The sequence below is a fragment of the Pogoniulus pusillus genome, chromosome 20, assembly GCF_015220805.1.
Source record: "Pogoniulus pusillus isolate bPogPus1 chromosome 20, bPogPus1.pri, whole genome shotgun sequence".
Taxonomy (NCBI): domain Eukaryota; kingdom Metazoa; phylum Chordata; class Aves; order Piciformes; family Lybiidae; genus Pogoniulus; species Pogoniulus pusillus.
The window spans coordinates 21,462,149-21,489,428 of NC_087283.1; the positions used below are offsets into that span (position 1 = coordinate 21,462,149).

At 61.0% G+C, this 27,280-nt stretch overlaps 1 protein-coding gene across 4 annotated transcripts in view; it reads left to right on the top strand.

Moving 5' to 3' along the window:
• The window catches only part of KIFC3 (kinesin family member C3), a 49,578-nt gene extending 25,645 nt beyond the window's left edge, over positions 1-23,933 (top strand). Inside the window, exons 10-21 of one of the 4 annotated variants that reach the window (XM_064160546.1) lie at positions 2,275-2,422; positions 3,341-3,471; positions 5,494-5,605; positions 7,842-8,023; positions 10,555-10,659; positions 10,921-11,051; positions 16,082-16,205; positions 16,919-17,048; positions 18,550-18,779; positions 20,959-21,093; positions 23,178-23,281; positions 23,778-23,933. In XM_064160546.1, the coding sequence (XP_064016616.1) occupies positions 2,275-2,422; positions 3,341-3,471; positions 5,494-5,605; positions 7,842-8,023; positions 10,555-10,659; positions 10,921-11,051; positions 16,082-16,205; positions 16,919-17,048; positions 18,550-18,779; positions 20,959-21,093; positions 23,178-23,281; positions 23,778-23,808 (1,563 nt within the window). In that variant the 3' untranslated portion in view covers positions 23,809-23,933. Of the gene's footprint in view, positions 1-2,274; positions 2,423-3,340; positions 3,472-5,493; positions 5,606-7,841; positions 8,024-10,554; positions 10,660-10,920; positions 11,052-16,081; positions 16,206-16,918; positions 17,049-18,549; positions 18,780-20,958; positions 21,094-23,177; positions 23,282-23,777 lie in introns of those variants that run through there. The other 3 variants (XM_064160548.1, XM_064160549.1, XM_064160547.1) reach the window with 3 other exon arrangements.
• The last annotated feature ends 3,347 nt before the right edge of the window (positions 23,934-27,280 follow it).

The window sequence follows — 27,280 nt, forward strand, 5'->3', positions numbered from 1 at the left end:
GTGCATCAGGCAGCAGCAGGATTCAGTCACAGAGATGAGAGAGGTACTGGGCAGTGATCCCTTGCTGGGTGCCTCAGCTGCCTCCTGATGCTGCAAGCAAGATGCAATAGGCTTGAGCAGAGAATGAAGGCAGCAGCAGGCTTCAGTGGCAGAGGTGAGAGAGGTATTGGGCAGTGATCCCTTGCTGGGTGCCTCAGCTGCCTCCTGATGCTGCAAGCAGGATGCAATAGGCTTGAGCAGAGAATGAAGGCAGCAGCAGGCTTCAGTGGCAGAGGGGAGAGAGGTACTGGGCAGTGATCCCTTGCTGAGTGCCTCAGCTGCCTCCTGATGCTGCAAGCAGGATGCAGTAGTCTGGATCCATGCAGCAGAGGTCCAGGCTGAGCAGAGAATGAAGGCAGCAGCAGGCTTTAGTCACAGAGGTGAGAGAGGTACTGGGCAGTGATCCCTTGCTGGGTGTCTCAGCTGCCTCCTGATGCTGCAAGCAGGATGCAATAGGCTTGAGCAGAGAATGAAGGCAGCAGCAGGCTTTAGTGACAGAGGTACTGGGCAGTGATCCCTCGCTGGGTGCCTCAGCTGCCTCCTGATGCTGCAAGCAGGATGCAATAGTCTGGATCCATGCAGCAGAGGTCCAGGCTGAGCAGAGAATGAAGGCAGCAGCAGGCTTTAGTCACAGAGGTGAGAGAGGTACTGGGCAGTGATCCCTTGCTGAGTGCCTCAGCTGCCTCCTGATGCTGCAAGCAGGATGCAATAGTCTGGATCCATGCAGCAGAGGCCCAGGCTGAGCAGAGAATGAAGGCAGCAGCAGGCTTCAGTCACAGAGGTGAGAGAGGTACTGGGCAGGGATCCCTTGATGGGTGCCTCAGCTGCCTCTTGATGTTGCAAGCAAGATGCAATAGGCTTGAGCAGAGAATGAAGGCAGCAGCAGGCTCTAGTCACAGAGGTGAGAGAGGTACTGGGCAGTGATCCCTTGCTGGGTGCCTCAGCTGCCTCCTGATGCTGTTGGCAGAGAGAGTGATTGGCACTGGCATGGGCTGCCCAGGGAGGTGCTGGAGTGGCCATGCCTGGAGGGGTTGGAGCCAAGGCTGGCTGGGCACTGAGTGCCATGGTGTGGTTGTTTGGGCAGGGCTGGGTGCTAGGTTGGCACTGAGTGCCATGGTGTGGTTGGTTGGGCAGGGCTGGGTGCTAGGTTGGCACTGAGTGCCATGGTGTGGTTGGTTGGGCAGGGCTGGGTGCTAGGTTGGCAGTGAGTGCCATGGTGTGGTTGTTTGGGCAGGGCTGGGTGCTAGGTTGGCACTGAGTGCCATGGTGTGGTTGGTTGGGCAGGGCTGGGTGCTAGGTTGGCACTGAGTGCCATGGTGTGGTTGTTTGGCAAGGGCTGGGTGCTAGGTTGGCACTGAGTGCCATGGTGTGGTTGGTTGGGCAGGGCTGGGTGCTAGGTTGGCACTGAGTGCCATGGTGTGGTTGGTCGGGCAGGGCTGGCTGCTAGGTTGGCACTGAGTGCCATGGTGTGGTTGTTTGGGCAGAGTTGGGTGCTAGGTTGGCACTGAGTGCCATGGTGTGGTTGTTTGGGCAGAGTTGGGTGCTAGGCTGGCACTGAGTGCCATGGTGTGGTTGGGCAGGGCTGGGTGCTAGGTTGGCACTGAGTGCCATGGTGTGGTTGGTTGGGCAGGGCTGGGTGCTAGGTTGGCACTGAGTGCCATGGTGTGGTTGGTTGGGCAGGGCTGGGTGCTAGGTTGGCAGTGAGTGCCATGGTGTGGTTGGTTGGCCAGGACTGGGTGCTAGGTTGGCACTGAGTGCCATGGTGTGGTTGGTTGGGCAGGGTTGGGTGCTAGGTTGGGCTGGCTGAGCTCAGAGCTCTCTTCCAGCCTGGTTGCCTCTGTGGCAGTGCAGCTGTACCTACAGCAGCAGAAGGCTGGCACTGGGCTTGCCCACCTCGTGGGAGGATGCTCAGGTGGTACAACAAAGAGCAGCAGGCCCAGGAGGGTGATGCTGGCAGGCAGGCAGGGAGTCAGGCAGGGCAGGAGAGCCCAGAACAGGGAGATCCTCTGCTTTGACAGGGGCTAGACAGGCAGTGGGAGTGGGCAGGGAGTCAGGTTCAGCCCCACCCCAGGGGAGAACTCAGGAGGACCTGAGGGTCAGGTTCAAGACCCCTCCCCGAGGAGGATTAACCCTTTGGGGCGGGGAGGAAGCAGTTTTAGCCCCCTGGGGGCTGGGAGAGGGAAGGAATTTGGAGTGCTCAGCTCAGCCCACCCCAGCCCTTTGCTCCTGCCCCAGATGGTGATGTATGAGGCCGAGCTGGAGCGAGCCCACGGGCAGATGCTGGAGGAGATGCAGGCGATGGAGGAGGAGAAGAACCAGGCCATCGAGGAAGCCTTCTCCCGTGCCCAGGTGGAGATGAAGGCAGTGCATGAGAACCTGGCAGGTGAGGAGAGGGCTTCAGTAGCTCCAAGTGCAGGGTGCTGCACTGTGGCCACAGCAACCCCATGCAGAGATACAGGCTGGGGTCAGAGTGGCTGAGAGCAGCCAGACAGAGAGGGATCTGGGGGTGCTGATTGATACCCACCTGAACATGAGCCAGCAGTGTGCCCAGGTGGCCAAGAGAGCCAGTGGCATCCTGGCCTGCATCAGGAATGGTGTGGTCAGCAGGAGCAGGGAGGTCATTCTGCCCCTGTACTCTGCACTGGTTAGACCACACCTTGAGTGCTGTGTTCAGTTCTGGGCCCCCCAGTTTAGGAGGGACATTGAGATGCTTGAGTGTGTCCAGAGAAGGGCAACGAGGCTGGGGAGAGGCCTTGAGCACAGCCCTACGAGGAGAGGCTGAGGGAGCTGGGATTGGTTAGCCTGGAGAAGAGGAGGCTCAGGGCAGACCTTATTGCTGTCTGCAACTACCTGAGGGGTGGTTGTGGCCAGGAGGAGGTTGTGGCCAGGAGGAGGTTGTGGCCAGGAGGAGGTTGCTCTCTTCTCTCAGGTGGCCAGCACCAGAACGAGAGGACACAGCCTCAGGCTGTGCCAGGGGAGATTTAGGCTGGAGGTGAGGAGAAAGTTCTTCCCTGAGAGAGTCATTGGACACTGGAATGGGCTGCCCAGGGAGGTGGTGGAGTTACCCTCCCTGGTGCTGTTCAAGGCAGGACTGGATGTGGCACTTGGTGCCATGGTCTGGCCTTGAGCTCTGTGCTAAAGGGTTGGACTTGATGCTCTGTGAGGTCTCCTCCAACCCTGATGATACTGTGTGACACTGTGAGAGGGTGGTGGTGGTGACAGGAGGAGGCTCCAAGGGGTCACCTGGGGTTGGGATTGTCCCTCCCTAACCTTCTCCCCCCCCCTCCCCTCCTGCCTGCAGGGGTCAGGACCAACCTGCTGACGCTGCAGCCTGCCCTGCGCACCCTCACCCACGACTACAACAGCCTCAAGCGCCAGGTCCGAGACTTCCCCCTGCTCCTCCAGGAGGCTCTGAGGAGTGCCAGGGCCGAGGTGAGACCTCCCTCCCCCTCCCACCCAAAGGCACAGCCCTTGCAGAGTGGTGCTCACTGAGCCACTTGTCCCTCCTGGGAGGCTGCGTTGGGGTCAGGGCGCTGGAGCCAGCGGAGGGCGCGAAAAGGAGTGTGGGCAGCAGGGCAAGGGAGGTTCTGCTCCCTCTCTGCTCTCTCCTGGTGAGGCCTGGAGTGCTGGTTGGGGCTGGCAGAGCCTTTTCACCCCTCAGCTGGCTCCAGGCAGAGGATTCTGCTGCATGGAGATGGATCTTGGGTTGGTGGTTGGGGCTGGCAGAGCCTTTTCACCCCTCAGCTGGCTCCAGGCAGAGGATTCTGCTGCATGGAGATGGACCTTGGGGTGGTGGTTGGGGCTGGCAGAGCCTTTTCACCCCTCAGTTGGCTCCAGGCAGAGGATTCTGCTGCATGGAGATGAATATTGGGGTGGTGGCTGGGGCTGGCAGAGCCTTTTCACCCCTCAGTTGGCTCCAGACAGAGGGTTCCTCTCCATGGAGATGGATCTTGGGGTGCTGGTTGGGGCTGGCAGAGCCTTTTCACCCCTCAGCTGGCTCCAGACAGAGGATTCTGCTGCATGGAGATGGATCTTGGGGTGCTGGTTGGGGCTGGCAGAGCCTTTTCACCCCTCAGTTGGCTCCAGACAGAGGATTCTGCTGCATGGAGATGGACCTTGGGGTGGTGGTTGGGGCTGGCAGAGCCTTTTCACTCCTCAGTTGGCTCCAGACAGAGGATTCCTCTCCATGGAGATGGATCTTGGGGTGGTGGTTGGGGCTGGCAGAGCCTTTTCACCCCTCAGCTGGCTCCAGACAGAGGATTCTGCTGCATGGAGATGGCTCTTGGGGTGATGGTTGGGGCTTGGCAAAGCCTTTTCACCCCTCAGTTGGCTCCAGACAGAGGATTCTGCTGCATGGAGATGGACCTTGGGGTGATGGTTGGGGCTTGGCAAAGCCTTTTCACCCCTCAGTTGGCTCCAGACAGAGGATTCTGCTGCATGGAGATGGACCTTGGGGTGGTGGTTGGGGCTGGCAGAGCCTTTTCACCCCTCAGTTGGCTCCAGACAGAGGATTCTGCTGCATGGAGATGGATCTTGGGGTGGTGGTTGGGGCTGGCAGAGCCTTTTCACCCCTCAGCTGGCTCCAGACAGAGGATTCTGCTGCATGGAGATGGACCTTGGGGTGGTGGTTGGGGCTGGCAGAGCCTTTTCACCCCTCAGTTGGCTCCAGACAGAGGATTCTGCTGCATGGAGATGGCTCTTGGGGTGATGGTTGGGGCTTGGCAAAGCCTTTTCACCCCTCAGTTGGCTCCAGACAGAGGATTCTGCTGCATGGAGATGGATCTTGGAGTGCTGGTGGGCAGGAAGGTGACCATGAGAGGGCAAAGTGCCCTTGTGGCCAAGGCCAATGGGCTCCTGCAGTGCATGAGGAAGAGTGTGGCCAGCAGGGCTAGGGAGGTTCTCCTCTCTCTCTACCCTGCCCTGCTGAGGCCACATCTGGAGTCTTGTGTCCAGTTCTGGGCTCCCCAGTTGCAGAGGGACAGGGAACTGCTGGAGAGAGTCCAATGGAGACTCTGAGGATGAGGAAGGGCCTGGAACACCTCTGCTGTGGAGGAAGGCTGAGAGCCCTGGGGCTGGGTAGCCTGGAGAAGAGAAGGCTGAGAGAGGACCTGCTCAATGCCTGTCCATATCTGAGGGGTGGGGGTCAAGAAGAAGGTTCCAGGCTCTTTGGGGTGCTGCCCACTGACAATGGGTATGAGCTGGCACCCAGGAAGCTCCACCTCAACATCAGCACCAACTTGCTTGGGTTGAGGCTGCTGGAGACCTGGAGCAGGCTGCCCACAGAGGTCGTGGAGCCTCCTTCGCTGCAGGTGCCCCATGCCCGCTCGGATGCCTTCCTGCCTGACCTCACCTTTGCTTGGGCAGGGCAGGTTTTTTTTTGGACTGGATGATCTACAGAGCTGCCTTCTAACCCTCTCCTCTTGGTGTCATTCCACCTTTCCACTCCCACTCCAGATCAGCCAGGCCATCGAGGAGGTGCACAGCACCAACCGGGAGCTGCTGCGCAAGTACCGCCGCGAGCTGCAGCTGCGCAAGAAGTGCCACAACGAACTGGTGCGGCTGAAAGGTGCAGCAGGGTGGGGAGGGCAGGGCCTGCCAGGGGCCAGCAGGGCTTGCCAGGGGCCAGCAGGGCCAGCAGGGCTGGCTGGAGACGCTCTGGAGCATCCCAGCACCGTGGCTTGGCTGCTTCTTCGTGGCCCCACGAGGCGGTTAGGTGGCGGCGAGATGCTGCGTGGCGTCGGGAGGGGGTTGGGTGCCAAGGTTTGGATGCTCCCTGGGCCTGTAAGGTGGTTGGGTGCCATGGCTGGGGTGCTGCATGGCCTCATCAGATGGTTGGGTGCCAAGGTTTGGCTGCTCCCTGGCTTGCTATGGTGGTTGGGTGCCATGGCTGGGGTGCTGCATGGCTCCATCAGATGCTTGGGTGCCAAGGTTTGGTTGCTCCACGTCCCCATAAGATGGTTGAGTGCCAAGGTTTGGCTGCTCCCTGGCCCTGTAAGGTGGTTGGGTGCTATGGATGGAGTGATCCATGTCCCCATCAGATGATTGGGTGCCAAGGTTTGGCTGCTCCCTGGCCCTGTAAGGTGGTTGGGTGCCATGGCTGGGGTGCTGCATGGCCTCATCAGATGCTTGGGTGCCAAGGTTTGGCTGCTCCCTGGCCCTGTAAGGTGGTTGGGTGCCATGGCTGGGGTGCTGCATGGCTCCAGCAGATGGTTGGGTGCCAAGGTTTGGCTGCTCCCTGGCTTGCTATGGTGGTTGGGTGCCATGGCTGGGGTGCTGCATGGCCTCATCAGATGGTTGGGTGCCAAGGTTTGGCTGCTCCATGGTCCCACCAGATGGTTGGGTGCCAAGGTTTGGCTGCTCCACATCCCCATAAGATGGTTTGGCTGCTCCATGGCCCCATCAGATGGTTGAGTGCCAAGGTTTGGCTGCTCCCTGGCCCTGTAAGGTGGTTGGGTGCCATGGCTGGGGTGCTGCATGGCTCCATCAGATGGTTGGGTGCCAAGGTTTGGATGCTCCACATCTCCATAAGATGGTTTGGCTGCTCCATGGCCCTATCAGATGGTTGAGTGCCAAGGTTTGGCTGCTCCCTGGCCCTGTAAGGTGGTTGGGTGCCATGGCTGGGGTGCTGCATGGCCCCATCAGATGGTTGGGTGCCAAGGTTTGGTTGGGTGCCAAGGTATGGCTGTTTCACCTCCCCATAAGATGCTTGGGTGCCAAGTTTTGGTTGGGTGCCAAGTTTTGGTTGGGTGCCAAGTTTTGGTTGGGTGCCAAGGTTTGGTTAGGTGCCAAGGTTTGGTTAGGTGCCAAGGTTTGCTGTTTGCTTGGGTGCCAAGGTTTGCTTGGGTGCCAAGGTTTGCTTGGGTGCCAAGGTTTGCTTTGGTGCCAAGGTTTGGTTGAGCGCCAAGGTTTGGTTGGGTGCCAAGATTTGTTTAGGTGCCAAGGTTTGTTTAGGTGCCAAGGTTTGGTTGAGTGCCATGTTTGCTGTTTGCTTGGGTGCCAAGGTTTGGTTGGCTGCCAAGGTTTGGTTTGGTGCCAAGGTTTGTTTGGGTGCCAAGGTTTTTGCTGTTTGCTTGGGTGCCAAGGTTTGCTTGGGTGCCAAGGTTTGGTTGGCTGCCAAGGTTTGGTTGGGTGCCAAGATTTGGTTGGGTGCAAGGTTTTTTTGGGTGCCAAGGTTTGCTTTGGTGCCGAGGTTTGGTTAGGTGCCGAGGTTTGCTTGGGTGCCAAGGTTTGTTTAGGTGCCAAGGTTTGGTTGAGTGCCAAGGTTTGCTGTTTGCTTGGGTGCCAAGGTTTGTTTAGGTGCCAAGGTTTGGTTGGGTGCCAAGGTTTGCTTTGGTGCTGAGGTTTGGTTAGGTGCCAAGGTTTGTTTTGGTGCCGAGGTTTGGTTAGGTGCCCAGGTTTGGTTGAGTGCCAAGGTTTGCTGTTTGCTTGGGTGCCAAGGTTTGGTTAGGTGCCAAGGTTTGGTTGGGTGCCAAGGTTTGGTTTGGTGCCAAGGTTTGCTTGGGTGCCAAGGTTTGTTTAGGTGCCAAGCTTTGCTTGTGTGCCAAGGTTTGGTTTGGTGCCAAGGTTTAGTTGGGTGCCAAGGTTTGCTGTTTGTTTGGGTGCCAAGCTTTAGTTGGGTGCCAATCTTTGGTTGGGTGCCAAGGCTCCACCTGCCCGTGGGAGGCTCTGGCTAGCGGCAGGACGCTGCGGCGGGCAGCGAGGTGCAGCCCTTCAGCCCGTGCAGCGTTTGCTGGTGGCGCCGTGGCGTCGGGAGGGGGCGGGGGCAGGGCTCAGCGGGGCTGAGAGCATCCCTGCATCCCCAGGGAACATCCGCGTCTTCGGGAGGGTCCGGCCCATCACCAAGGAGGACGGGGAGGGCCCCGAGGCTGCCAACGCTGTCACCTTCGACGCCGACGACGACGCCGTCCTGCACCTCCTGCACAAGGGCAAGCAGGTGTCCTTCGAGCTGGATAAGGTCTTCCCCCCCCAGGCATCCCAGGAGGAGGTGGGTACCTTGCCAGTCCTTCTCTGAGCCAGCAGCGTGCTCTGGTGGCCAGCAGGGCCAGTGCCATCCTGGGTTAAAAGGGCTGTGGAGAGAGGTTCTGCTGCTCCTCTGCTCTGCCCTGCTGAGGCTGCACCTGGAGTGCCCTGTCCAGTTCTGGGCCCCCCCAGTTCAAGAGGGACAGAGAACTGCTGGAGAGAGTCCAGCACAGAGCCATGAGGATGCTGAAGGGAATGGACAGCTCTGTTAGGAGGAGAGCCTGAGGGAGCTGAGGCTCTTAGCTTGGAGAGGAGGAGGCTGAGAGGAAGGGCAATGCCAGTTTGGGGTGCATGAGAAGGGCTGTGGGGAGTAGGTCAGAGAGGTTCTCCTGCTCCTCCTCCTCTCCTCTGCCCTGCTGAGGCTGCATCTGCAGTGCCCTGTCCACTTCTGGCACCCTCAGCTCAAGAAGGACCTCAGGGAACTGCTTGAAGGAGTCCAGAGCAGAGCCACAATAATGATGAAGGAAGTTGAGCATCTTCCTTGTGAGGAGAGCCTGAGGGAGCTGAGGCTCTTAGCTTGGAGAGGAGGAGGCTGAGAGGAAGGGCAATGCCAGTCTGGGGTGCATGAGAAGGGCTGTGGGGAGTAGGTGGAGAGAGGTTCTCCTGCTCCTCTGCTTTGCCCTGCTGAGACCCTATCTGGAGTGCCCTGTCCAGTTCTGGGCCCCCCCAGTTCAAGAGGGACAGAGAACTGCTGGAGAGAGTCCAGCACAGAGCCATGAGGATGCTGAAGGGAATGGAACAGCTCTGCTAGGAGGAGAGCCTGAGGGGGCTGAGGCTCTTAGCTTGGAGAGGAGGAGGCTGAGAGGTGACCTCATTCGTGCTGATGAAGCTGTGCAGGCTGAGTGCCCAGAGGCTGGGGCCAGGCTCTGCTGGGTGATGCCCAGCACAAGGGGCAGTGAGTGGGGGTTGAGGTTGAGGAGGAAGTTTTTGCCCTGTGAGGGTGGCAGAACCCTGGCACAGGCTGCCCAGGGGGGCTGTGGAGTCTCCCTCTCTGGAGATGCTCCAAACCCACCTGGATGTGTCCCTGTGTGACCTGATAGGGATGATCCTGCCTGGCAGGGGGCTTGGACTGGATGAGCTTTGGAGGTCCCTTCCAGCCCCTGACACTCTGGGACTCTGTGACTGTGACTCTGTGACTCTGTGACTGTGATTCTCTGTGTCTCTGGTTCTCTGTGACTGTGACACTCTGTGACTGTGATTGTGACACTCTGTGACTGTGATTCTCTGTCTCTGGTTCTCTGTGACTGTGACTCTGTGATTCTCTGTGTCTGTGACTCTGTGACTGTGATTCTCTGTGTCTCTGATTCTCTGTGACTGTGACACTCTGTGACTGTGATTGTGACACTCTGTGACTGTGATTCTCTGTGTCTCTGGTTCTCTGTGACTGTGACTGTGATTCTCTGTGACTGTGACTCTGTGATTCTCTGTGACTCTGTGACTGTGATTCTCTGTGTCTCTGGTTCTCTGTGTCTGTGACTGTGACTGTGATTCTCTGTGTCTCTGGTTCTCTGTGACTGTGACTCTGTGACTGTGACTCTGTGTCTCTGGTTCTCTGTGTCTCTGGTTCTCTGTGTCTCTGGTTCTCTGTGTCTCTGGTACTCTGTGTCTCTGGTTCTCTGTGACTGTGACTCTCTGTGACTGATTCACTGATTCAGTGGTTCTCTGTGACTGTGACTCTGTGACTCTGTGACTGTGACTCTGTGACTGACTCTGTGACTCTGTGACTGTGACTCTGTGACTGATTCTCTGTGTCTCTGATTCTCTGTGTCTGTGACTCTGTGACTCTGTGACTGTGACTCTGTGACTCTGTGACTGATTCTCTGTGTCTCTGATTCTCTGTGTCTGTGACTCTGTGACTGTGACACTGTGACTCTGTGACTGATTCTCTGTGTCTCTGATTCTCTGTGACTGACACTCTGTGACTGACACTCTGTGACTGACACTCTGTGACTGACACTCTGTGACTGACACTCTGTGACTGTGACTCTGTGACTGTGATTCTGTGACACTGTGACTGTGATTCTCTGTGTCTCTGATTCTCTCTGACTGTGAATCTGTGACACTCTGTGACTGATTCTCTGGCACTGACTCTCTGTGACTGTAACTCTGTGACTGATTCTGTGACTGTGACTGTGCCTCTCTGACTGTGACTCTCTGCCTGTGACTGTGACTCTGACTCTCTGTGACTGTGACTGATTCTCTAACTGACTCTCTGTGACTGTGACTCTCTGTGTCTATGACTGATTCTCTGACTGTGACTGTGACTCTGACTGTGACCCTGTGACTCTGACTGTGACCCTGTGACTCTCTGTGACTGTGACTCTCTGTGACTCTCTGTGACTCCCTGATTCTCTGACTCTCTGTGACTGTGACTCTGTGACTGTGACCCTGTGACTGTGACTCTCTGATTCTCTGTGACTGTGACTCTGTGACTGTTCTTCTACGACCCTGTGACCCTGTGCTTCCTCTGACCCTCCCCCTACCTTCTCCCCCAAGGTGTTCCAGGAGGTCCAAGCCTTGGTCACCTCCTGCATCGATGGCTACAACGTCTGCATCTTTGCCTATGGCCAGACAGGGGCAGGGAAAACCTACACCATGGAGGTGAATTTGCTTGCCTTTGCTTCCCTCTTTCCCTTCCCTCTGCCCAGCCTCAGCACCTTCCCCCTAACCAGAACGATGCCCACCTTGGAGCCCAGCACCAGGCACCGCTGCTACCAAGGGGCTTCCTGCAGCCCTCTGAGTTATGCTGCTGCTTAGCAGCAAAAAGAAGGGCGGTGGTGGAGGGGGGAAAGATGCAAGAGAGCCTCGTGGTGCTTTATTTTTCCTTCCTGCCCTTCCTTTTCTCCCTTTCCAACCCATCAGGGCACAGCAGCCAACCCTGGGATCAACCAGAGGGCTTTGCAGCTCCTCTTCTCCGAGGTGCGGGGCAAGGAGGCTGACTGGGACTATGCCATCAGTGTCAGCGCTGCCGAGATCTACAACGAGTCCCTCAGGTGTGGGGAGGGAAGGAAAGCTCTCCCTGGGGGAGGAGGGGGGGGGGAGTGGAGCTGCTGGGCACCTGCTGTGGCTGGGCATCCCCCCACGCTGCTCTGTATCACCCCACGCTGCTCTGCATCCCCCCACGCTGCTCTGCATCCCCCCACGCTGCTCTGCATCCCCCCACGCTGCTCTGCATCACCCCACGCTGCTCTGTATCACCCCACACTGCTCTGCATCCCCCCACGCTGCTCTGTATCACCCCACACTGCTCTGCATCCCCCCACGCTGCTCTGCATCACCCCACGCTGCTCTGCATCACCCCACGCTGCTCTGCATCACCCCACGCTGCTCTGTATCACCCCACACTGCCCTGTATCACCCCACGCTGCTCTGCATCCCCCCACGCTACTCTGCATCCCCCCACACTGCTCTGCATCCCCCCACACTGCTCTGCATCCCCCCACACTGCTCTGCATCACCCCATACTGCCCTGTATCACCCCACGCTGCCCTGTATCACCCCACGCTGCCCTGTATCACCCCACACTGCTCTGCATCACCCCAAGCTACTCTGCATCACCCCACACTGCTCTGCATCACCCCAAGCTACTCTCCATCACCCCACACTGCTCTGCATCCCCCCACACTGCTCTGCATCACCCCAAGCTACTCTGCATCCCCCCACACTGCTCTGCATCACCCCAAGCTACTCTGCATCACCCCACACTGCTCTGCATCACCCCACGCTGCTCTGCATCCCCCCACGCTGCTCTGCATCACCCCACACTGCTCTGCATCACCCCACACTGCTCTGTATCACCCCACACTGCTCTGCATCACCCCACACTGCTCTGTATCACCCCAAGCTACTCTGCATCCCCCCACGCTGCTCTGCATCCCCCCACGCTGCTCTGCATCCCCCCACACTGCTCTGCATCACCCCACACTGCTCTGCATCCCCCCACACTGCTCTGCATCCCCCCACGCTGCTCTGCATCCCCCCACACTGCTCTGCATCACCCCACGCTGCTCTGCATCCCCCCACGCTGCTCTGCATCACCCCACGCTGCTCTGCATCACCCCACGCTGCTCTGCATCACCCCAAGCTGCTCTGCATCACCCCACGCTGCTCTGCATCCCCCCACGCTGCTCTGCATCCCCCCACGCTGCTCTGCATCACCCCATACTGCCCTGTATCACCCCACGCTGCCCTGTATCACCCCACGCTGCCCTGTATCACCCCACACTGCTCTGCATCACCCCAAGCTACTCTGCATCACCCCACACTGCTCTGCATCACCCCAAGCTACTCTCCATCACCCCACACTGCTCTGCATCCCCCCACACTGCTCTGCATCACCCCAAGCTACTCTGCATCCCCCCACACTGCTCTGCATCACCCCAAGCTACTCTGCATCACCCCACACTGCTCTGCATCCCCCCACGCTGCTCTGCATCCCCCCACGCTGCTCTGCATCCCCCCACGCTGCTCTGCATCACCCCACGCTGCTCTGCATCCCCCCACACTGCTCTGCATCCCCCCACGCTGCTCTGCATCCCCCCACGCTGCTCTGCATCCCCCCACGCTGCTCTGCATCACCCCACGCTGCTCTGCATCCCCCCACGCTGCTCTGCATCACCCCACGCTGCTCTGCATCACCCCATATTGCTCTCCTGCCCTGTCCCGTTTGGCTGGGGGGAGGTTTGGTTTGGTGCACTTGGTTGGGATGGGTTTGGGTTGGTGCATTTGGTGTGTGAGGAGGTTTGGTTTGGTGCATTTGATTGTGGGGGGGTTGGTTTGGTTCATTTGTTTGGGGTGGGTTTGGTTTGGTGCATTTGTTTGGGGGAAGGTTTGGTTTGGTGCACTTGGTTGGGATGGGTTTGGTTTGCATTTGGTTGGGTTGGGTTTGGTTTGGTGCATTTGGTGTTGGGGGAGGTTTGATTTGGTGCATTTGGTTGGGATGGGTTTGGTTTGGTGCATTTGGTGTTGAGAGAGGTTTGGTTTGGTGCACTTGGTTGGGATGGGTTTGGTTTGCATTTGGTTGGGTTGGGTTTGGCTTGGTGCATTTGGTGTTGGGGGAGGTTTGATTTGGTGCATTTGGTTGGGATGGGTTTGGTTTGGTGCATTTGGTGTTGAGAGAGGTTTGGTTTGGTGCACTTGGTTGGGATGGGTTTGGTTTGCATTTGGTTGGGTTGGGTTTGGTTTGGTGCATTTGGTGTTGGGGGAGGTTTGGTTTGGTGCATTTGTTTGGGGGGAGGTTTGATTTGGTGCATTTGGTGTTGGGGGAGGTTTGGTTTGGTGCATTTGGTTTGGGTGGGTTTGGTTTGCATTTGGTTGGGTTTGGTTTGGTGTTGGGGGAGGTTTGGTTTGGTGCATTTGGTTGTGGGGGTTGGTTTGGTGCATTTGGTGTTGGGGGAGGTTTGGTTTGGTGCATTTGTTTGGGGGGAGGTTTGATTTGGTGCATTTGGTGTTGGGGGAGGTTTGGTTTGGTGCATTTGGTTTGGGTGGGTTTGGTTTGCATTTGGTTGGGTTGGGTTTGGTTTGGTGCATTTGGTTTGGGTGGGTTTGGTTTGCATTTGGCTGGGTTGGGTTTGGTTTGGTGCATTTAGTTGTGGGGGTTGGTTTGGTGCATTTGGTTTGAGTGGGTTTGGTTTGCATTTGATTGGGGTGGGTTTGGTTTGGTTTGGTGTTGGGGGAGGTTTGGTTTGGTGCATTTGGTTGTGGGGGTTGGTTTGGTGCATTTGGTTTGAGTGGGTTTGGTGCATTTGGTTGTGGGGGTTGGTTTGGTGCATTTGGTTTGAGTGGGTTTGGTTTGGTGCATTTGGTTTGAGTGGGTTTGGTTTGGTGCATTTGATGCAGGGGGAGCTTTGGTTTGGTGCCTTTGCTCCACTCTCAGCCTGCTGCTGCTGCTCTCCCAGCCTGGATGCCCCCCGAGGGCCACCCCCAACCCCCCCCTGCCCCCCACCACTATATATAGAAATTCCTACCTGGCAGCTTGGGCATGGTGCCAGGGGCAGCTGTGGGCAGGAGGAGCTGGGGAGAGGCTGGAGGGGCAGATCCGTGTGGATGGTGGGAAGGAGGAATGCCAAGGGGGAGGAAGGTCTGGGTTGGGTGGCAGCTGGAGAGTTGAGGACTATAAATAGGATGGGCAGCACCCCTGGGAGCAGGGAGCTGCTCTGGCAGCCTTGGCACACAGCCCTGTGCCATGGTGGGGATGCTGTGCCAGAGGGCAGTGTGCCTGGGAGCAGGGAGCTGCTCTGACAGCCTTGGCACACAGCCCTGTGCCATGGTGGGGATGCTGTGCCAGAGGGCAGTGTGCCTGGGAGCAGGGAGCTGCCCTGGCAGCCTTGGCACACAGCCCTGTGCCATGGTGGGGATGCTGTGCCAGAGGGCAGCATCCCTGGGAGCAGGGAGCTGCTCTGGCAGCCTTGGCACACAGCCCTGTGCCATGGTGGGGATGCTGTGCCAGAGGGCAGTGTGCCTGGGAGCAGGGAGGTGCTCTGGCAGCCTTGGCACACAGCCCTGTGCCATGGTGGGGATGGTGTGCCAGAGGGCAGTGTGCCTGGGAGCAGAGAGGTGCTCTGGCAGCCTTGGCACACAGCCCTGTGCCATGGTGGGGATGCTGTGCCAGAGGGCAGTGTGCCTGGGAGCAGGGAGGTGCTCTGGCAGCCTTGGCACACAGCCCTGTGCCATGGTGGGGATGCTGTGCCAGACGGCAGTGTGCCTGGGAGCAGGGAGGTGCTCTGGCAGCCTTGGCACACAGCCCTGTGCCATGGTGGGGATGCTGTGCCAGAGGGCAGTGTGCCTGGGAGCAGGGAGGTGCTCTGGCAGCCTTGGCACACAGCCCTGTGCCATGGTGGGGATGCTGTGCCAGAGGGCAGTGTGCCTGGGAGCAGGGAGGTGCTCTGGCAGCCTTGGCACACAGCCCTGTGCCATGGTGGGTGGGGATGCTGTGCCAGAGGGCAGTGTGCCTGGGAGCAGAGAGGTGCTCTGGCAGCCTTGGCACACAGCCCTGTGCCATGGTGGGGATGCTGTGCCAGAGGGCAGTGTGCTTGGGAGCAGGGAGGTGCTCTGGCAGCCTTGGCACACAGCCCTGTGCCATGGTGGGTGGGGATGCTGTGCCAGAGGGCAGTGTGCCTGGGAGCAGGGAGGTGCTCTGGCAGCCTTGGCACACAGCCCTGTGCCATGGTGGGGATGCTGTGCCAGAGGGCAGTGTGCCTGGGAGCAGGGAGCTGCTCTGGCAGCCTTGGCACACAGCCCTGTGCCATGGTGGGGATGCTGTGCCAGAGGGCAGTGTGCCTGGGAGCAGGGAGCTGCTCTGGCAGCCTTGGCACACAGCCCTGTGCCATGGTGGGGATGCTGTGCCAGAGGGCAGTGTGCCTGGGAGCAGAGAGGTGCTCTGGCAGCCTTGGCACACAGCCCTGTGCCATGGTGGGGATGCTGTGCCAGAGGGCAGTGTGCCTGGGAGCAGGGAGGTGCTCTGGCAGCCTTGGCACACAGCCCTGTGCCATGGTGGGGATGCTGTGCCAGAGGGCAGTGTGCCTGGGAGCAGAGAGGTGCTCTGGCAGCCTTGGCACACAGCCCTGTGCCATGGTGGGGATGCTGTGCCAGAGGGCAGTGTGCCTGGGAGCAGGGAGGTGCTCTGGCAGCCTTGGCACACAGTCCTGTGCCATGGTGGGGATGCTGTGCCAGAGGGCAGTGTGCTTGGGAGCAGGGAGGTGCTCTGGCAGCCTTGGCACACTGCCCTGTGCTATGGTGGGGATGCTGTGCCAGAGGGCAGTGTGCTTGGGAGCAGGGAGGTGCTCTGGCAGCCTTGGCACACAGCCCTGTGCCATGGTGGGGATGCTGTGCCAGAGGGCAGCATCTCTGGGAGCAGGGAGGTGCTCTGGCAGCCTTGGCACACAGCCCTGTGCCAGGGGGCAGCTGGCACCTATCACCCCTAGCCCAAGGTGTGGATGATTGTAAAGATGATGATGATGATGATGATGATGATGATGATGATGATGATGATGATGATGATGATGGGGCCCTCCCCTTTATCCAGGGACCTGCTGGGGAAGGAGCCCCAGGAGAAGCTGGAGATCAAGCTGTGCCCAGATGGCAGTGGGCAGCTCTACGTGCCAGGGCTGACCGAGTTCAGGGTGCAGAGCGTGGAGGACATCAACAAGGTGTGAGGAGATGGGGGGCAGTGAGGAGATGGGGGGCAGTGAGTGGCACTGGGGTCAAGCTGGGGGGTGGGGGGGGTTAAGGGGTCTCTGTGTGAGCCCCCCCCAGCTTTGGCAGTGTTTCTGAAGTGCCAGGGGGAGACCCAAAGTGGTCCCTGGGTGCCATCCATGTGGCAGTTCCTGTCCCGTGGAAGGGGCAGGGGTGGCACAAAGCTGATGGCCCCCGAGGGGTGAGTGGGATGCTGGCAGCCACCCGTGTCCTGCCTGCCACCCTCTGCCTGCAGGGCACCTGGCAGCAGTCAGCTCTTGTTGCTTGGGTTACAAGAGGGTACCTTAAAGGTTGGGGGAGGGCATCGTGGGGGGTTTGAGGCAGGTTGGGTACACCTCTCAGCTACTTCCCCTGGCTTCCCAACCTCCCTGGGCAACCTGTGCCAGGCTCTGCCCATCCTCACTGTGTCTCTGTGCTCCACAACCTCCCTGGGCAACCTGTGCCAGGCTCTCCCCACCCTCACTGTGTCTGTGCTCCACAACCTCACCTGGGCAACCTGTGCCAGGCTCTGCCCACCCTCACTGTGTCTCTGTGCTCCACAACCTCCCTGGGCAGCCTGTGCCAGGCTCTGCCCACCCTCACTGTGTCTGTGCTCCACAACCTCCCTGGGCAACCTGTGCCAGGCTCTGCCCACCCTCACTGCCCACAGTTTCTTCCTCCCCACCAGGTCTTCGAGTTTGGCCATGTCAACCGTGCCACAGAGTGCACCAACCTGAACGAGCACAGCTCTCGCTCCCATGCCCTCCTCATCGTCACCGTCCGCGGCTTGGACCGCAGCACCGGGCTGAGGACCACGGGTGGGTGTGCCAGGAGGGATGCCAGGTGACCTGGGGGTACTGATAGACAGTAGGCTGCAGAGGAGGCAGCAGTGTGCCCAGGTGGGCAGCAGAGCCAGTGGCATCCTGGGCTGGCTGAGGAGCAGTGTGGGCAGCAGGAGAAGGGAGGTTCTTGTGCCCCTGTGCCCAGCCCTGCTCAGGCCAGCCCTGGAGTGCTGTGTCCAGCTGTGGGCTCCTGAATTGCAGAGAGCTGCTGAGGTGCTGGAAGGTGCTGAGAGAAGGGCAGCAAGGCTGGGGAGGGGCCTGGAGCACAGCCCTGTGAGGAGAGGCTGAGGGAGCTGGGGGGGTGCAGGCTGCAGCAGAGGAGGCTCAGGGCAGAGCTGATTGCTGCCTGCAGCTGCCTGCAGGGAGGCTGTAGCCAGGTGGGGTTGGGCTCTGGTGCCAGGCAGGCAGCAGCAGCAGAAGGGGCCCCAGGCTGAAGCTGTGGCAGGGCAGGTGTGGGCTGGCTGTGAGGAGGAAGCTCCTGGCAGAGAGAGTGATTGGCACTGGCATGGGCTGCCCAGGGAGGTGGTGGAGTGGCTGTGGCTGGAGGGGTTGGAGCCAAGGCTGGCTGGGCCCTGAGTGCCATGGTGTGGTTGTTTGGGCAGGGCTGGGTGCTAGGTTGGCACTGAGTGCCATGGTGTGGTTGGTTGGGCAGGGCTGGGTGCCAGGTTGGGCACTGAGTGCCATGGTGTGGTTGTTTGGGCAGGGCTGGGTGCTAGGTTGGCACTGAGTGCCATGGTATGGTTGGTTGGGCAGAGCTGGGTGCTAGGTTGGCACTGAGTGCCATGCTCTGGTTGTTTGGGCAGGGCTGGGTGCTAGGTTGGCACTGAGTGCCATGGTGTGGTTGGTTGGGCAGGGCTGGGTGCTAGGTTGGCACTGAGTGCCATGGTGTGGTTGATTGGGCAGGGCTGGCTGCTAGGTTGGCAGTGAGTGCCATGGTGTGGTTGGTTGGGCAGGGCTGGGTGCTAGGTTGGCACTGAGTGCCATGGTGTGGTTGTTTGGGCAGGGCTGGGTGCTAGGTTGGCACTGAGTGCCATGGTGTGGTTGGTTGGGCAGGGCTGGGTGCTAGGTTGGCACTGAGTGCCATGGTGTGGTTGGTTGGGCAGGGCTGGGTGCTAGGTTGGCAGTGAGTGCCATGGTGTGGTTGTTTGGGCAGGGCTGGGTGCTAGGCTGGCACTGAGTGCCATGGTGTGGTTGTTTGGGCAGAGCTGGGTGCTAGGTTGGCACTGAGTGCCATGGTGTGGTTTTTTGGGCAGGGCTGGGTGCTAGGTTGGCACTCAGTGCCATGCTCTGCTTGCCCAGGGCTGGCTGCTAGGTTGGGCACTGAGCTCGCAGCTCTCTTCCAACCTGCTGGATTCTCTGGTTCTCTGCTTCTCTGATTCTCTGCCCTGTTCCCCCTCCTCCTCCTCCTCCTCACCTCCGCGGGGGCCGCGGGGGGAGGGCACAGCCGCGCTGATGCCAGCCGCCTTTGTGCCGCCAGGGAAGCTGAACCTGGTGGACCTGGCAGGGTCGGAGCGGGTCGGGCGGTCGGGCGCGGAGGGCAGTCGGCTCCGCGAAGCGCAGCACATCAACAAGTCCCTGGCGGCTCTGGGCGATGTCATCTACGCCCTGCGCTCCCGCCAGGGCCACGTCCCCTTCCGCAACTCCAAGCTCACCTACCTGCTGCAGGACTCCCTCAGCGGGGACAGCAAGACCCTCATGATGGTGCAGGTAGGGGCACGCAAGGGGCCCCTCCGGCTGCTTTCCCCATCCCTGTCTCCCCATCCCTGTCTCCCCATCCCTGTCTCCCCATCCCTGTCTCCCCATCCCTGTGTCCCCTTCTGTCTTCCCATCCCTGTGTCCCCATCTGGCTCCCTATCCCTGTGTCCCCTTCTGGCTCCCAATACCTGTGTCCCCATCCCTGTTTCCCCATCCCTGTCTCCCCATCCCTGTGTCCCCTTCTGTCTCCCCATCCCTGTGTCCCCATCTGTCTCCCCATCCCTGTGCCCCCATCTGTCTCCCCATCCCTGTGCCCCCATCTGTCTCCCCATCCCTGTCCCCATGTCCCCCTATCCCTGTGTCCCCATCTGTCTCCCCATCCCTGTGTCCCCATCTGTCTCCCCATCCCTGTGTCCCCATCTGTGTCCCCATCTGTGCCCCCATCTGGCTCCCCATCCCTGTCCCCATATCTCCCTATTCCTGTGTCCCCATCTGTCTCCCCATCCCTGTGTCCCCTTCTGGCTCCCTATCCCTGTGCCCCCATCCCTGTGTCCCCATCTGTCTCCCCATCCCTGTGTCCCCATCTGTCTCCCCATCCCTGTGTCCCCATCTGTCTCCCCATCCCTGTGTCCCCATCTGTGTCCCCATCTGTGCCCCCATCTGTCTCCCCATCCCTGTGTCCCTATCCCTGTCTCCCCTTCTGTCTCCCCTTCTGTCTCCCCATCCCTGTGTCCCCATCCCTGTGTCCCCATCCCTGTGTCCCCATCTCTGTCTCCCCATCCCTGTCTCCCCATCCCTGTCTCCCCATCCCTGTCTCCCCATCCCTGTCTCCCCATCTCTTGTCCCCCCATCCCTGTCTCCCCATCCCTGTCTGCCCATCCCTGTCTGCCCATCCCTGTCTGCCCATCCCTGTCTCCCCATCCCTGTCTCCCTGTCTCTTGTCCCCCACCTCTGCATCCCCACCAAGGACAAATGCTGTGAGCTGAACTCGGAGCTCCACACTCCCCTGCCCAGAGCTGTTCCATGCCAGGCTGGGCCATGCCTCCAGCATCCTGCTCTAGTGCAAGGTGTCCCTTGGGGGGGCAGGTTGGAACTTTAAGGTCCCTCCCAACCTAAACCCTTCCATGCTCCTGCCCTGCCCTTTGGGCTCAGCGTTGGCTTCTCCCTCTCCCCCTTCTCTTGCCAGGAGCCTTTGACAGCTCCTCCATCCCTCTTCCCCACCCCCTCCCCATCCTCCATCCCTCTTCCCCACCCCCTCCCCATCCTCCATCCCTCTTCCCCACCCCCTCCCCATCCTCCATCCCTCTTCTCCCCCCTCCCCATCCTCCATCCCTCTTCTCCCCCCTCCCCATCCTCCATCCCTCTTCCCCACCCCCTCCCCATCCTCCATCCCTCTTCCCCACCCCCTCCCCATCCTCCATCCCTCTTCCCTCCCCTCCCCATCCTCCATCCCTCTTCCCCACCCCCTCCCCATCCTCCATCCCTCTTCCCCACCCCCTCCCCATCCTCCATCCCTCTTCCCCCCCCTCCCCATCCTCCATCCCTCTTCCCCCCGCTCCCCATCCTCCATCCCTCTTCCCCACCCCCTCCCCATCCTCCATCCCTCTTCTCCCCCCTCCCCATCCTCCATCCCTCTTCTCCCCCCTCCCCATCCTCCATCCCTCTTCCCCACCCCCTCCCCATCCTCCATCCCTCTTCCCCACCCCCTCCCCATCCTCCATCCCTCTTCCCCCCCCTCCCCATCCTCCATCCCTCTTCCCCACCCCCTCCCCATCCTCCATCCCTCTTCCCCACCCCCTCCCCATCCTCCATCCCTCTTCCCCACCCCCTCCCCATCCTCCATCCCTCTTCCCCCCCCCCTCCCCATCCTCCATCCCTCTTCCCCACCCCCTCCCCATCCTCCATCCCTCTTCCCCACCCCCTCCCCATCCTCCATCCCTCTTCCCCACCCCCTCCCCAGCAGGCTCTTGAGCCACTGCCACCTGCTGCAGCCTTCCCCAGCTGTTCCCTTGTGCCTGGGACCTCGGGGACAAGAGGGGGACCCTGTGGCAGCTGCGGGGGGAGGGGGAGCTGTGGGTTAATAATAGCAGCTTGGTTGCCTGGCATCGGTGTGTGTGTGTTTGGGGCTGGGGAGGGGGGAGGAAGAGGAGTGCCTGGGGGGGCGGGGGGGTGACATTCTGCCTGCCCACAGGTGTCCCCTGCCGAGAAGAACAGCAGTGAGACCCTCTGCTCCCTCAAGTTCGCCGAGAGGGTTCGCTCCGTGGAGCTGGGACCTGGCGCCAGGAAGGCTGAGTTGGCTTCTTGGCCCAGCCAGGAGCAGCTGGAGGTAGCCAAAGGGTTGCTGGTGCCCTTCCTCTTCTTGCTCACCCCTTCCTCTTCTTCCTCACCTCTTCCTCTTCTTGCTCACCCCTTCTTCTTCTTGCTCACCCCTTCCTCTTCTTCCTCACCTCTTCCTCACCCCTTCCTCATCTTCCTCACCTCTTCCTCTTCTTCCTCACCTCTTCCTCTTCTTGCTCACCCCTTCCTCTTCTTGCTCACCCCTTCCTCTTCTTGCTCACCTCTTACTTTTCTTGCTCACCCCTTCCTCTTCTTGCTCACCTATTCCTCACCCCTTCCTCTTCTTCCTCACCTCTTCCTCTTCTTCCTCACCTCTTCCTCTTCTTCCTCACCCCTTCCTCTTCTTCCTCACCTCTTCCTCTTCTTCCTCACCTCTTCCTCTTCTTGCTCACCTCTTACTTTTCTTGCTCACCTCTTCCTCTTCTTCCTCACCCCTTTCTCTTCTTGTCCACCCTTTCCTCTTCATCCTCACCCCTTCCTCTTCTTGCTCACCCTTTCCTCTTCATCCTCACCCCTTCCTATTCTTCCTCACCTCTTCCTCTTCTTGCTCACCTCTTACTTTTCTTGCTCACCTCTTCCTCTTCTTCCTCACCTCTTCCTCTTCTTGCTCACCCCTTCCTCTTCTTCCTCACCTCTTCCTCTTCTTGCTCACCCCTTCCTCTTCTTGCTCACCCCTTCCTCTTCTTCCTCACCCCTTCCTCTTCTTCCTCACCTCTTCCTCTTCTTGCTCACCTATTCCTCACCCATTCCTCTTCTTGCTCACCCCTTCCTCTTCTTGCTCACCCCTTCCTCTTCTTCCTCACCTCTTCCTCTTCTTCCTCACCTCTTCCTCTTCTTGCTCACCTATTCCTCACCCCTTCCTCTTCTTGCTCACCCCTTCCTCTTCTTCCTCACCTCTTCTTCTTCTTACTCACCCCTTCCTCTTCTTGCTCACCCCTTCCTCTTCTTGTTCACCCCTTCCTCTTCTTCCTCACCCCTGGGCTTTGGCATGGGGCTGACCCTGAGGCTGTGCCACATTTCCTGCCCCCCCTCTAGGGTGACTCTGCAGGGCTCTCAGTGCCCCCCAGCCAGAGCCATGAAGCCCCCCAGGGTCTGGCCTGGACTGACTCTGAGGCTGTGCCACATCCCCTCCCCCTAGGGTAACTCTGCAGGGCCCTCAGTGCCCCTCAGCCGTGACCACGCAGCCCCCAGGGTCTGGCATGGGCTGACCCTGAGGCTGTGCCACATCTCCTCTCTCCAGAGCCCTCAGTGCCCCCCAGCCAGAGCCATGCAGCCCCCAGCCCCCTGGGCTCTGGCATGGGCTGACCCTGAGGCTGTGCCACATCTCCTCTCTCCAGGGCCCTCAGTGCCCCCCAGCCAGAGCCATGCAGCCCCCAGCCCCCTGGGCTCTGGCATGGGCTGACCCTGAGGCTGTGCCACATCTCCTCTCTCCAGAGCCCTCTGTGCCCCCCAGCCAGAGCCATGCAGCACCCAGCCCCCGGGGCTGTGGCATGGGCTGACCCTGAGGCTGTGCCACATCTCCTCTCTCCAGAGCCCTCAGTGCCCCCCAGCCAGGGTTATGCAGCCCCCAGGGTGTGGCATGGGCTGACCCTGAGGCTGTGCCACATCTCCTCTCTCCAGAGCCCTCTGTGCCCCCCAGCCAGGGTTATGCAGCCCCCAGGGTCTGGCCTGGCCTGACCCTGAGGCTATGCCACATCTCCTCTCTCCAGGGCCCTCAGTGCCCCCCAGCCAGAGCCATGCAGCCCCCAGGGTCTGGCATGAACTGACCCTGAGGCTGTGCCACATCTCTTGCCCCCCCCCTAGGGTAACTCTGCAGGGCCCTCAGTGCCCCCTAGCTGTGGCCAAGCAGCCCCCAGGGTCTGGCATGGGCTGACCTTGAGGCTGTGCCACGTCTCCTGTCTCTAGGGACCTCAGTGCCCCCTAGCCAGGGCCATGCAGCCCCCAGGGTCTGGCATGGACTGACCCTGAGGCTGTGCCACATCTCTGCTCCCCTCTAGGGTAACTCTGCAGGGCCCTGGGCTCTGGCATGGGGCTGACCCTGAGGCTGTGCCACATCTCTTGCCCCCCCTCTAGGGTGACTCTGCAGGGCCCTCAGTGCCCCCCAGCCGTGGCCACGCAGCCCCCAGCCCAGGGCAGCTCTCCAGCCGCTCTGCCTCCATCCGCAGGAGGCTCCAGACCTCAGGTGGGTACTGGGGCACCATGCCCTGGCTCTGCTGCCCACAGCTCGGGGGGGTAGGGGGGGGTCCTCCACTGGGGAGCTGGCTGAGTTGTCACCAGCTCGTTAACTGATGCCTAATTAGCCCTGGGGTGCTGGCTGAGTGCTGCCCCCCCCAGCGAGGGCACCTGGAGTGTGGGGGAGGTGATGCCAGGGGGCATGGGCAGTGCCCACCCCCCCGCCCCAAGGCTGAAGCTCTCTTCCCCTTTGCTTTCAGCCTGAAGGAGTGGAGGGGGGGGGGGGCAGCCGTGGCTGCCAGGTGAGTGCCCGCGGCCGGGAGCCGGTGGAGGGCTCTGCTTTGGCCAGGGCAAAGGTGCCAGGCGGGGGCGCTGGCAGGGCTGCTTTGGGGACTGCTCGCGGTGCCAGCTCGCTGAAATGCCACCTGCTGGGGCTGGGGGCAGCGTTGGTGGTGCCCTTTCCTCTAGCTCTTGGCTGACCCACTCGTGTCTCCTTCCCACCTCAGGGAAGCTGAGGCCGGTGCCCGTGTGACGAGTGCCAGCCCTGGCACTAAAGCTGCTGCAGGACCCAGCCCCCTGGGGGTGCTCCGGAGTGCCAGCTGCTGGCAGACACAAAAGGCTGCTTCTGTGCCAGCCCTGGCACCAAAGCTGCTGCAGGACCCTGGCACTAAAGCTGCTGCAGGACCCAACCCCCTGGGGGGTGCTACCGAGTGCCAGCTGCTGGCAGACACAAAAGGCTGCTTCTGTGCCAGCCCTGGCACCAAAGCTGCTGGAGGACCCTGGCACCAAAGCTGCTGCAGGACCCAGCCCCCTGGGGGTGCTCCGGAGTGCCAGCTGCTGGCAGACACAAAAGGCTGCTCCTGTGCCAGCCCTGGCACTAAACCCACTGCAGGACCCAGCCCCCTGGGGGTGCTCCGGAGTGCCAGCTGCTGGCAGACACAAAAGGCTGCTTCTGTGCCAGCCCTGGCACCAAAGCTGCTGCAGGACCCTGGCACTAAAGCTGCTGCAGGACCCAGCCCCCTGGGGGTGCTCCGGAGTGCCAGCTGCTGGCAGACACAAAAGGCTGCTTCTGTGCCAGCCCTGGCACCAAAGCTGCTGCAGGACCCTGGCACTAAAGCTGCTGCAGGACCCAACCCCCTGGGGGGTGCTACCGAGTGCCAGCTGCTGGCAGACACAAAAGGCTGCTTCTGTGCCAGCCCTGGCACCAAAGCTGCTGGAGGACCCTGGCACCAAAGCTGCTGCAGGACCCAGCCCCCTGGGGGTGCTCCGGAGTGCCAGCTGCTGGCAGACACAAAAGGCTGCTCCTGTGCCAGCCCTGGCACTAAACCCACTGCAGGACCCAGCCCCCTGGGGGTGCTCCGGAGTGCCAGCTGCTGGCAGACACAAAAGGCTGCTTCTGTGCCAGCCCTGGCACCAAAGCTGCTGCAGGACCCTGGCACTAAAGCTGCTGCAGGACCCAGCCCCCTGGGGGTGCTCCGGAGTGCCAGCTGCTGGCAGACACAAAAGGCTGCTTCTGTGCCAGCCCTGGCACTAAACCCCCTGCAGGACCCAGCCCCCTGGGGGTGCTCCGGAGTGCCAGCTGCTGGCAGACACAAAAGGCTGCTTCTGTGCCAGCCCTGGCACTAAACCCCCTGCAGGACCCAGCCCCCTGGGGGTGCTCCGGAGTGCCAGCTGCTGGGAGACACAAAAGGCTGCTTCTGTGCCAGCCCTGGCACCAAAGCTGCTGCAGGACCCTGGCACTAAAGCTGCTGCAGGACCCAGCCCCCTGGGGGTGCTCCGGAGTGCCAGCTGCTGGCAGACACAAAAGGCTGCTTCTGTGCCAGCCCTGGCACTAAAGCTGCTGCAGGACCCTGGCACTAAAGCTGCTGCAGGACCCTGGCACTAAAGCTGCTGAGGACCCAGCCCCCTGGGGGTGCTGCGGAGTGCCAGCTGCTGGCAGACACAAAAGGCTGCTTCTGTGCCAGCCCTGGCACTAAAGCTGCTGCAGGACCCAGCCCCCTGGGGGTGCTCTGGAATGCCAGCTGCTGGGAGACACAAAAGGCTGCTCCTGTGCCAGCCCTGGCACCAAAGCTGCTGCAGGACCCAGCCCCCTGGGGGGTGCTCCGGAGTGCCAGCTGCTGGCAGACACAGAAGGCTGCTTCTGTGCCAGCCTTGGCACTAAACCCCCTGCAGGACCCAGCCCCCTGGGGGGTGCTCCGGAGTGCCAGCTGCTGGCACTAAAGCTGCTGCAGGGCCCAGCCCCCTGGGGGGTGCTCCGGAGTGCCAGCTGCTGGGAGACACAAAAGGCTGCTCCTGTGCCAGCCCCCCCCCCAATTCAGCCCCCAGGAGCTGGCAGCAGAGGGTGCCAGGCACCTCTCACCCATGAGCCTGGGGTCTCCCAGCAGCCAGGCGACCACCTCGGGGGTGGAGGGGCACAGCAGTTGGTGGGCAGGGAGTTGCCCCCCCACACACTTTGCTCAGCTCTGGCACTTGGGGGGGGGGGGTGGCTCTGGGCAGCTGCTTTTAAGCCAGAGCGAGGAGTGAGGAGAGGAGCAGCAGAGGAGGAGCTCAGAGCCAGCTGAACCCAGCTCTGCTTTCCCTCCCCCTGCCCAGGCCATAGGTGCCAACCTGGCAGCAGCACCCACCCCTGGCTTTGCCAACAGCTCCTCCTCCTCCTCCACTCCAACCTGCCCCCAACCCCCCCTGGCAGGCTCCCGAAGCCTCCTTGCGTGAGGGCACCTCGGTGCCATGCATGAACCCAGCTGCCCCTTTGCCTTGGCTGCCCTGGCACAGAGGCAGGGCAAAAAGGGGATGTGCCAGGGCTGCCCGCGCAGGGTGGCACCAGGGTGGGCACGGAAGCTTTGCCCAGAGAGGTCACGGTGCGTGGGCAGGCTGGAGGGGGCTTCCCAGAGCCTCTTCTGGGCTGCTCTTGGGAGGGGAGGGAGAGAAACCAGCCCCGGACAGACGAAGCCAACTGCCGAGCCCCTGCCGGCGCCTGGGGGGGAGGGGCAGGGGGTGGCACTGCCCGCCGCGGGGTGGGCATCCTCTGCCTTTTGCACTGATGCTCCTCCCTTCCTCCCTCCCTCTCCTCCTCCCCTCCCTCTCTCCCTCCTTCCCTCCTCCTCTCCTCCCTCTCTCTCTCCTTCCCTCCTCCCCTTCCTCCCTCCTCCTCTCTCTCCCTCCCTCCTCCCTTTCCCTCCTTACTCCCCCCCTCCTCCCTCCTCTCCTTCCTTCCTCCCTTCTCCTTCCTTTCCTTCCTCCCTCCCCCCTCCTCCCCTTCCTCCCTCCCTCCCCCCTCCTCCCCTTCCTCCCTCCCTCCCCCCTCCTCCCCTTCCTCCCTCCCTCCCCCCTCCTCCCCTTCCTCCCTCCCTCCCCCCTCCTCCCCTTCCTCCCTCCCTCCTCCTCCCCTTCCTCCCTCCCCTCTCCTCCCCTTCCTCCCTCCTCCCCTCCCTCCCTCCCCTCTCCTCCCCTCCCTCCCCCCCTTCCCCCCGTCTCCCTCCTCCTCCCCCTCCTCCCTCCCTCCTCCTCCCCTTCCTCCCTCCCCTCTCCTCCCCTTCCTCCCTCCCTCCTCCTCCCCTTCCTCCCTCCCTCCTTCTCCCCTTCCTCCCTCCCTCCTCCTCCCCCTCCTCCCTCCCTCCTCCTCCCCCTCCTTCCTCCCTCCTCCTCCCCTTCCTCCCCCCCTTCCCCTTCCTCCCTCCCTCCTCCCCTTCCTCCCTCCCTCCTCCTCCCCTTCCTCCCTCCCTCCTTCTCCCCTTCCTCCCTCCCTCCGCCCCCTCCGTCCTCCTTCCTCCTCCCCCCCTGCCCCGTCCTCCCCCCTTCGCCCCTTCCCGTCCTCCCGCCCCCTTCCTCCCTCCCTCAAACCAAGACAGCAAACGGGAAGGGGGAAAACAAAAGGGGGGGGGGGGGGGGGAGTGGGAACTGAGCTCTTTTTTTTCTAGGCCAGAGGAGATGTTTCTATGTATTTTAATAACTAACAACCTCCCCCCCCCCTCCCCACCCCCTCCCTCCCCCAGCCCCTTCCCACC